The sequence below is a fragment of the Aedes albopictus genome, unplaced genomic scaffold (assembly GCF_035046485.1).
Source record: "Aedes albopictus strain Foshan unplaced genomic scaffold, AalbF5 HiC_scaffold_67, whole genome shotgun sequence".
NCBI lineage: Eukaryota > Metazoa > Arthropoda > Insecta > Diptera > Culicidae > Aedes > Aedes albopictus.
This window is the reverse complement of record NW_026917498.1, coordinates 81,488-91,977: the sequence shown is the minus strand read 5'-3', so window position 1 is coordinate 91,977 and position 10,490 is coordinate 81,488. Positions and strand designations below refer to the sequence as shown.

The 10,490-nt window shown below is 39.7% G+C and overlaps 1 protein-coding gene across 3 annotated transcripts; it reads left to right on the top strand.

Annotated features, from left to right (window-relative positions):
* Positions 1-10,361, top strand: LOC109427210 (uncharacterized). Of its 3 annotated transcripts, XM_062843950.1 has the most exons (10): positions 1-121; positions 179-466; positions 4,773-4,937; positions 5,216-5,330; positions 5,387-5,709; positions 5,926-6,281; positions 6,400-6,606; positions 6,681-6,785; positions 8,668-8,875; positions 9,760-10,361. In XM_062843950.1, the coding sequence occupies exons 1-10, from the start codon at positions 101-103 to the stop codon at positions 10,201-10,203; spliced, it is 2,232 nt and encodes a 743-aa protein (XP_062699934.1). In that variant the 5' UTR covers positions 1-100; the 3' UTR covers positions 10,204-10,361. The 3 variants fall into 3 exon arrangements, with proteins under 3 accessions (XP_062699934.1, XP_062699933.1, XP_062699935.1); XM_062843949.1 differs by having other exon boundaries at positions 26-466; positions 9,760-10,360; XM_062843951.1 differs by lacking the exons at positions 1-121; positions 179-466 and adding an exon at positions 4,551-4,712 and having other exon boundaries at positions 9,760-10,359.
* The last annotated feature ends 129 nt before the right edge of the window (positions 10,362-10,490 follow it).

The following is a 10,490-nucleotide window of genomic DNA, read 5'->3' as shown; positions in this document are numbered from 1 at the left end:
AAATAAAATTTATTTAAATTTATTTATTTAATATTTTGGTAGTGCGAGTTTTAGCGAGTTTTTGGAATTTCTACAATAAACGTTAAAATTTCCCGAAACGATGGTTGTTGCGTGTGCGGTGGTAACATGTCGGAACCACAACAAAAACTGCGATCTGAGCTTCTTCCAATTCCCGCAGCTGGGCAATGCGAGAAGCACCAGCGAGCAGGAACAGCTCAAAAAGATGCGGCTGGCTATGTGGCGGAAGGCATCCGGCTACAGGAAATCGATGCACCCGAGCGTGCGGATCTGTGGTCGACACTTTGTCAGCGGCCGACCGGCTAAACTCGACGAACCGGGCAGCATCGATTGGGTGCCGACGCTGCACTTGCCAGAGCAACCGCCCTCCAGGAGGCACGGGGCCGATGCGGAAGTACTGGCAGCCGAGAAGGAGAAAGCGGAAATAATACTAGGACAACAAAAAACGGTGAGTTTGTTTTTTTTTGCGTACCGTAAAATAGGGTAACTTTGTAGTTTTTCACCAAATTATCGCAATTACACTATACAAAATGTCTTCCATATCGGTAATTATCGACGATATATTGCTGACTGCACCCCAAATAGGACGCAATCAGTGAGGTACTAGATTGAAAGTAGTGAGCTGGATTTTTGTATGGTGAGATGATCAATTCTCCATATCTGCAATGAAATGGTGCAAACAGCGTGGGTTATATGATTCATTGGCTAATTTGATGCTGTTTGAGTAAAAGTTTGGATAACTGTGTTGTTGTATTATTTTTCCTTACAACTTTAACAACACAGTTATCCAAACTTTTGCTCAAACAGCATCAAATTAATCAAGAAATAATATAACCCATGCTGTTTGCACCATTTCATTGCAGAAATGGAGTATTGATCATCTCACCATACAAAAATCCAGCTCACTACTTTCAATCTAGTACTTCACTGATTGCGTCCTATTGGACTGACACAATAGTGTGCACACACCTTCAAAGTGTGATTACAGCGCAGGGATACGTCGGATCGAATTGAGGTCTTCGGTGCACTTATTCCTTGTAAATGGAGGAATAAGTGCCCCGAAGACGTCAAGACGATCCGAGGCAAATGTGCACTTTTATCACACTTTTTAGGCGTACCATCCCTGGGTTTGGTTTATATCTTCCAGGAAGCATTGATTTTCGGCATATGACCATTGTGCTTTGCAGTGTTGATTGGTTGAACTGAATGTAGATTCAATGGTAAATTTTAAAATCAGAATTCAATGCTCTGATATAGTGATTCCAATTATACTACGGCATAGTGTAACGGTATGTTGTCGAAATCACTTATGTACCGGGAAATATAATTCCAAGCTAGTGAGAATATTACCACTGAGGGGGGTTATGAGCCCAGTCAGACCCTTGATGGGACAATAATGTGGGAGAGTATATGGGAATACCATTGAAGGTGGTAATAATCTCCGAGGCTTATGAAATCCGACAGGGCGCGTGCATTAGGCTGCGGTTCTATGCTAAGGGAGATCAGTAGCATCTGTTTGTTATTAGTAGAACAAAATGCCGTTCTATGAAAACGCAGTGTGAGTGATCTCCTATGGTGCTGTAGTACTATAAATGATCTCATTCTCTGTGAATTCTAACTTTGACTATCTAGTCAGTAAATAGTAAAATTATTAAGATAGCTTAAGAGCTAAACCTTAAAAGCATGCATTTTCTAAATATGACAAGGTTTTGAAGACAAACATGAGATGAGTATCAGATTTTAATCTTTTAATGAGTCATTAGCATAATCGTATGTGAGACATAGGGTCATGTCGAGCAATTGATTCAGTACTACAAATCCACGCGGACAATTTCATTACAAACTATTGGTTTTCGTCAGTCTTATGACGGAAAGGCTCAGCTATGCTGCAAATCCATATATTAGAGTCCGTTCATAAAACATATAGACCGAACCCTCATAAAATTTTGTCCATGCAAAACCAAAATTGCATGAAATTACAACTTTGCCTCTCCTCATGAAGTACATGTGATTTATGAACGAACTCCTAGTTGAATCAAATTAATGGATTTTTATTTCAGGGGCACCCATTGGGTATATCACTTCAATAATACAAATACCGCTAACTCTTCTGTAGTTACACTATCCATTTGAAGATGTTATAGTAAATAGTAGTAGTTCATATAACCAATATCTAAATAACTTCCTCAATCCTCTTTGTAAGATTTTGTAGATAGTATGACAGCATTGATTGAAACACGAGAGCTCTTATATCATATTATTATTCGCATGGTTAATTATTTTATGAACAATAATTTTATTGACGAATCCGATTTAAAATAATTGAATAGCAATTTTTGTTAAGCCATATTAAAATAATCACTATCATTATCAATGAATGCTATCCACTCAAGATCTTCGCTACATTGAATTTTGAATTACTGGAGGCTTCACTTATTAACAAATCTACAACAAATACGCTATAAGGCGCTGTCCATAAACTACGTAGACTTTTTTTTTGCCATCTCAGACCCCCCCCCCCTCCCCCCTCGTAGACTTTTGTTCATACAAAAATTTCGAAATTTGTATGGAGCGTAGACTTTGGCCAGACCCCCCCGTCTCCCCCTAAGAGTCTACGTAGTTTATGGACAGGCCCTAACAGTATCAAGAGAATCGTGGAGGGTGAGAAACCTGAACTAGTAGCAGTATTCATATATACAATTATACTCTATTATTTTCAATCATTGCAACATTATACTAATATGTGCGGGCCGCCCATTTGCGGAGTTGTGCGGCCAATTATTCTCTTCCCATTCCAGAAACGACCGTTTTGAAGCAAGAAGTGTCCCAATGGCCAACACAAACGGGACTTGTCCGAAACACACAAGATAAGTACAACAATTTTATAATCAGGCACCCAACTCTTTCTACTACTTTGCTAATAGATAATGCAATATGCATACTTCAATATCAATTATTTGTTTGTTTGCGCCTTTATTTATGACACTATTGAAGCATTCGTGTCGCCGCGAAATAGTTTACAATTTATCTTATTCACATTTTTCAATTCACTTTAAAGTATCTAACACTGCTTTTACAATTGTGTATGTAGACTTGTATCTTAATTATGTTCATTATTAATAGTAGTCTGATAATCCAAGTCTAGTGATTTTTTTCCCAAGGAATAGAAAGAGTTGGTGTCATAATCAATACAATACTTGAAACTGGAAACTCCTTATTTTCCCCTATGGGTTATAGGAAGGGCGGGACATTCGAGCCTACTCATCAGTGGAAAGGACTTGATATGCTAATCGGTTTAGCATAGGGCAGATACAAGTCTACTGGTAGACGTATCGCCCAGCGAAACAACGTAGATTGGCCACGGCCCGGGGGTGCGTTGATTATAACAGAACAGAACAGAACAGATAACCAAGTATGTAATTGATAAATACTGGGAATTTTAATTAATTTGTAACGGATTGATTCCAACTGAAGAACCCTAAATTCTAGTCCTCTTAGTATTAGAAACATAAATTAATTGTCTATCCTACATTTTGTAATTTGATTATGAAGTAATAGGAGACTTGGGACGCATTACACTACAAGTCTTCAAACAGTGAAGACCTATCTTTAATAAATAAGTTTAAATTGTTCAAGCTCCGTTTTATTCTTTCGCCCATCCGAAGAGAACCTTGTTTGAAATATTATGTTTAAAAAAATCAACTGTTAGGACGATTTGCCGCAGAACTAAAACCACCCATCGATAGCAGCTTCTTACTCCAAGCAGCTTCAATACTGCAATTTATTTATTCAATTACACAAGTTTACAAAATAAAACGAAAGTCGTGAACTTCTGTCAACGACCAAAATTTTTGAAGCACAATTTAGTGCTGATTTCGAAACCGACCTTCAAAAAATTTAAAGTAGAACAGTTTTTGAGTTTTAGCTCAATATCGAGTTTTGTAACTTTTCAAAATATGTAATTTACTAAAATTCAAATATATTGCGTTTTGTTCAACCAATTTTGAATCCCTTTCCATAAATTAAAAGCTGCATACAATACCATTCGATCATCTGAATACAGGATTTGCGTCAGATTGATGTAATTCAAGATATTGACGAGTTTTAGGGACGATCTTCTTAAATTTTAGCAAAATTCCCAAAATTTTTTGAAGAAATGTATTTTTTTCAATAAGAAAAAACCAACTGAAAAATTCTTTCTCGACGTTTATTTGACATATCATATGTAGGCGAGTTACAGTAAAAATTTCAGCTCAATCGGAGCATTGATTACGGAGAATGAGATGTTTGAAGTGAGCGACTTTGCTTAAAAATAGAACAAAAATCGATTTCAAATCATCAACCTTGCATGGAAAGTCGAAAAAATTTCCGCTCTACTGTAATTTTTTTCCTTCGCGTTTTCGAACTCAGGGCATGATTTTACACCAAAAATGATCATCAGCTTAGCGAGTTCAAAAATGCTGTAAACTAGTGTTATTATTACATTTTACATTCTAGGTATTGAATCTTACAATGTGGTATCCGCTCTCGAGCCAAACGTATCTCCTAACTGCAGTGCCTTTTCTCGTTCACTAACCAAACGACACTGCCGAGTTGTAAAATTATAACCACCGTCGGCCTTCGCACCGCCGCTTATGTACTGCACTCTTGCTTTTGAGTTACCAGTTCCACTCAACAGCAAGCGTACTGAAACTGTACGCAACATCAACCATACCCTACCATTCAAAATCAAAACTATCCTAATATAATTTCAGATTTGCAGCATCAAAAATTGCTCAAATAACAAGTCACCCAGTAAGAAAACAAAAATCTACTCTTTTCCTAAATTGGACACCACTAATTACGTGCGCCGCGTGTTGTCTGAGAAACGGCTTCTGCTCTGGTGCCAAATGGTGAATCGGCGCACTCAGTGGGATAAGGTAAGATTCATTATATTTTGGATATTTTATTTACCCATTAGTCATTGTACTTTTACAATTCAATTCTTAATTATGAATCATAATCAGAAGAAAAAAAATTAATTTAAACATTATTTATTTGATAGCATTTTTAATTATCAAGCTTAATCACTAATCACTATGAACATTATTTAATACAAAACTTTTCATAATCATCAAATATCAAAGAAATTTTAACATTAATTATGATTACATATTTTTCTTTTTGGTAATTCTTTACGCTCTCCTGTAAACGACAGCTGTGTAGTCTACATTTTGTCTCCGGAACCATGGCGGATTTGACAGATGTGGAAAATGTCGATTGGATTCCAACGGTCAACGTGAACAAGAAAGCCCGTTTCACGGATCACGTCGGTAAGATCGATGAACTTTCTTCGATCGCTTTTCTGTCTCATATTTTCTTCACGCAGCTTACTTCAATCTGTACAATTTAATCTCCCTGGTCAAGGAATCGGACTCGACCGGAAAGTGCGTAACAATCGACACATGTAACAAGCCCCAGCAAGATGCAAGATCTGTAGCAAACACTATTAGTTCGACAGTGTCTAAACCGAAGAAGGAACCAGTACCCATCGCACCGAGGTGCGAAGAACGTGCCTCTGGAGCCGACCTACAGATACCCATCGCACCGAAGATTTCCGTGCGGATGAGATGCATCCTGTGTCTGGCATCCACAGCGTTAAGGCCGTTGAACGAGGATCACAGGAAAGCCATTGATTTGCTCTTCAAAAACGTAAGTTTTTGTCCCATAATTCCGTTTCCTTTTACTGCTCCATTACCTTTTTTGTATAATCTATATAAAGTTTAATGTGTACCTATAATGTAAATAGGTTGTGGAGATATGCAGATATATAACGTCTTAAACATATGCATCAAATTTTCGATCAGAGCAGAGTCATTTTTTCGACTTTTGTACACACTCTAACATTCCTTTCATTTATATTTATAGAAACTTCAAGTTGATAGCAAGTTAATCTGTACCACGTGCAGTAAGGCCGTGTTAGATTTTTTCATATTCTACAACAAAGTTCTCGACAGTCAGCAGAAGGCCAAACTTGGAAAGGGGAAGTCCGTCGTAAAAGTTGACCAGGTCAGGCCGCTAAAACGAGTTTCTCCAGCAGATGGTGAGCAAGCATCGGTGGCACCGGAAGCAAAGAAACCCCGATCGACCAATGAGAATGCAACGGTGATGCACAAATTTCAATGTAAAATTTGTTATGTGACGTTTACCTCAGAAAAGGGGCTTACCGACCATCTATGTTCGGCACATAAGGTGAAAATCAGCTGCAAACTCTGCAAGAATAGGTAATTCGATTCTATAACATACCCCGTAAAACCGTTTCCAATGAATGCCTATCATGCTTAATGAAACATACCTATTTGTATCGAAAATAAAATATTTCGTATGGTGATTCGTTTGCAGTTTTTCTCCCGACGATTTTAAAGACCACAAAGCGGATTGTTTTGCTCAAAACAAAGCGCAGCGGAAACCCCAGAGAGCTACCGCAGTACCAGCTACGGCTACCACCCCAAGTGCGGCGTCGAAACCCAAGGTCAAACCGACGGTACCGACCGTAATCGTTGTGCCAAAACCTAACGAGAAGCATTCTTGCTATATTTGTAAAGAATTGTAAGTATCTCAAACCATTGCTCGTAGACTGTTATGAGTTGAGGTTTATGCGGTGTTTCATATTTATTTTACAGTTACACTCCAAGTGAAATGACCGCGCATGTGAAAACGCATATCAACACAGTGCCTAAGCACGACCCGATAAAGGACTTTGTAACATGCAAGCAGTGCAACAAGGCGTAAGTAGCTATTGGATGTCATGTCATATTTATATGCTCTTCTACCACTTTCTTTAGCCGCATTTTTAGTTGCATACGTTGGAGTTATTCTTGATTCCAAGCTTTCCTGGATACCTCACATTGAGTTAAGGATCAAGAAAGCTTGTATGGCCTTCGGGCAATGCCGGCGTACATTTGGTACAATTCGGGGTCTAAAACCCATGTATATCAAATGGATTTACACAACTGTTGTTCGACCAATATTGGCCTTGTGTGGTGGCAGAAAAGCAAAATGGGAACGATCCAATCAAAATTAGGCCATATCCAAAGGATGTGTTTATGGCGACGTCTGGATTGTTCTCTCTGGATTGTTGCCCCACTACACATTCATCTCAAACAAGAAGCACTTTCTTGCACTTACCGTCTACGGGTACTCAGTTTACTAGAGGAAATTCATGTGTACCCCAGATCGACACACACCTAGTTGTTTCCACTTTTGGTGGATTGGGACAAAGTTGTCCTTGCTCCAAGTGATCTTACAATTGCTTGTAATTTTCCATATAGGACATTTTCCACGAAGTTCCTTTCCCTGGAAGAGTGGACATCTGGTTATCTGAAGAGAAATATTTCAGACGGCATCGTATATTACACTGATAGCTCCCTTTTTGAAGGTCGAGCAGGCGCTGGTGTCCGCTCTCGTGAGCTAAGGCTACATAAGTCTTACTCATTTGAAAGACACTACCGGGCCATGCCCTAATACCGTGACCTTAAGGATGCTCTTCACTTCAAAGAGCCCTGTAAAAATTAATTATCCGTGTTTCTTGATTTTTTAAACGCTATTTTATTGCTTATTGTGTGTATTATGGAAAATAAATATAATTAATGTAATTCCAAATGTTTAAGCCATTGTTCAAATCAAAATGGTAAAACATAGCATTGTGCCTAATACCATGTATGTGGCCCGCATACATCGGTGGTCCTTTGAATCATCACTATATCAATCATACTAAGTTCAAACTTTAAAGAACCTGCGCGTTAAACGTTGCCTAGAGGTTAGTACATATGATCCATAAAAATAAAATATTTGAGTTTTTTGTCAAATACACGGTATTAGGAGGCACACAGTATTAGGGCATGGCACGGTACACCGATTTTCAGGTTGAAATCTTTACTCTTATGTGCGAAGTGCAATCAGCACTTCAGCAACACGTAATGGGCAAAGTCATATACTTCTGTTTAGATAGCCAGGATGCTATTATAGCACTTGCTTCGGCCAACTCTAGATCAAAGTTATCGCTTGTCGAACTCAAATCGAGAAGCTGAATTCAGCAAATGCTGTTCACCTTGTATGGGTACACTTGGTCGTGGCTGATGAGTTAGCTCGCACTGGAGCAACACATGACCTCATTGTTCTCGTCCATGGTTTTTCGTAGCTCTCTGCGGTCGATACTGTCGTACGCTGCCTTGAAATCGATGAACAGGTTGTGCGGTGGGACCTAGCATTCGCGGCATTTTTGGAGGATTTTCCGCACGGTGAAGATTTGGTCTGTTGTCGAGCGGCCGTCAACGAAGCCAATTTGTCTGTTTTGCAGATGACATGAATTATGTATAGCATTAGAAGTCTAGTAGGTAAACCTATTAGGTATAGGTATAATCAAGAACGCTATACCATAATATTAAAAAAAAATAATCTTATGCTGCTTGAATTAAAAGAAAACGTGATAGGTAAAATTGTTCTATTTTCAGCAGCTTAGCTTTGTTCTCTTCATCATGAAGTGTTTTATCAAACTTGTTGAACTCAAAGTTAATCTAAAAAGTTCCCCAAGCTTTCCCCAAAATACCCAAAGTCACCCTATTTAGAGGGTAGAACTAAATTTAACTCGTTTTTTTTTTTAATCTGCAGCTTCCGAAAGCAGAACATGAGCCGACACTTGGAATCGCACGAACGCCATCGCAACCAAATGGGTCAACTTATCACGGAGGACGAAAGCAAAGAACAAACCGTGTGCGACAAATGCGGCAAACTGATTGGCAGATTTGGACTCGAAGCCCATCGGGCGACAACCTGCGGAGACGTTGAAGTGTCGTCATGTGATTCACACTTGATAAAGGTAAACCACATTTATTCGTTATAATAGGTAAAAGCTGACGGAAGATGATCTGCACATATTGTGGAAGGCATTCAGAATGGTGATCGCTCGGGAATTCTCACACTCGACAAGTTAGCCTTCCTTGTAGATAGGGCAAATTATTCCTTCCTACTACTACTTCGGTAGCTGTTCGGTTTCCCAAATCCTGACAATCAGCCGGTGTAGACAAATGGCCAACATTTTCATACCCGTCTTGATGAGTTGAACTGCAATACCATCCTTACCAGCTGACTTCCCAGCCGCCGTGTTGACGTAGTCATTTCGTTCGTTGCTTTGATCCTCAGTTTATGCGATCCCTGCTGCACCATTCAGGTATTTTTTGTCGAAGTGCTGCTTCCTCCTTTCGATATAACACGTTGGTCCGCCAAGGGCCCCTGCGCATTTAGGCTTACTGCACGAACTCTTTAGGATGAAATAAGGCTCGTGTTTCTTGACAACCTTTCCTCAATCCCGTTTCTTCCAGGCGGCGTTTCTTCTCCCGAAAGAGGCGGATCTACTGCTTACGCTTTCTTTTGTAACGTTTCACGTTCTGCCGTGTCCATGCTGCAGCATAGCCGTTGACTCCGTTCCACGTTCCCGACGGTGTTCTCGGTTGCTTGGTTAATGGGTGCCTTGATTACAACGGCAACTATATTCTTAAATATATTGCTGCACTATTCTCATCTAGTTCTGTTTATCTCGATTTCAAAAATCGATGATGCTATAGAGTTACAGAGAAACCATTTGAAAGAGAATGTTCAAGAACAGACATTTGGATTAAATGCAAATGTAGTATGACATAATCAGTATTATAGCTCTATATATGCGATTATTTCAACTAGTAACACAAATGTTAACTATTCTAGGGTCACGTTAACAAGGTGCACTGGATGGTGCTGGTAAAGTGCCGTTTCTGCCCGAATGAGTACACTAGCAAAGATCTCGCCACGAACCACGAGAGGCGGTCCCATCGGGAGGCATGGGAAGAAAAGAACCGTGAGGGTGTCAAACGATTTGATCTGGACCGGGACCAGTCGGATGCAATGCTCAGTATTCAAACAAATACAAACGAAGAGCAAGACTCGGAAACGTGTCCGGTCGGTTTTAATGTGCACGGCGCAAAGTCGCACATCGAAGCGCATGTACGAAAATCCCATTCTTCCGATTATCTATCGATAGCGATGAGTGACAGCATCGTCAGCTGCGGCGAGGACGTTGTGGAAGATTTTAGCGCTGCGGAAGACTTCGACGCTGCACAGTACATTAGCACGGTACTGGGTTCGAGTACACCTGAGGCGGATGCAATATAAGGTATAATTCGTTATATATTTTTTTAGGAAAAATGCAAAATAAGTGTACATAATTAATGAAATGGTTCCGTGAGCATTTCTTAGAAGTTGTGAAATCCATGAAGAGATTGTACTTAGTGGCCATTCCAAAATCATGCTGACCACTTTGGTCATCTTAGAACCACCTAAGGGCGCCGTTATAGTTACGCGTGAGAGTGGGAGTGCGCGTGTGCGAAGCCGCAAAGAAGAATATCAACAATATCAAATCCACGAAAACCCTATGGACGCGCACTCTCACTCTCACTTTG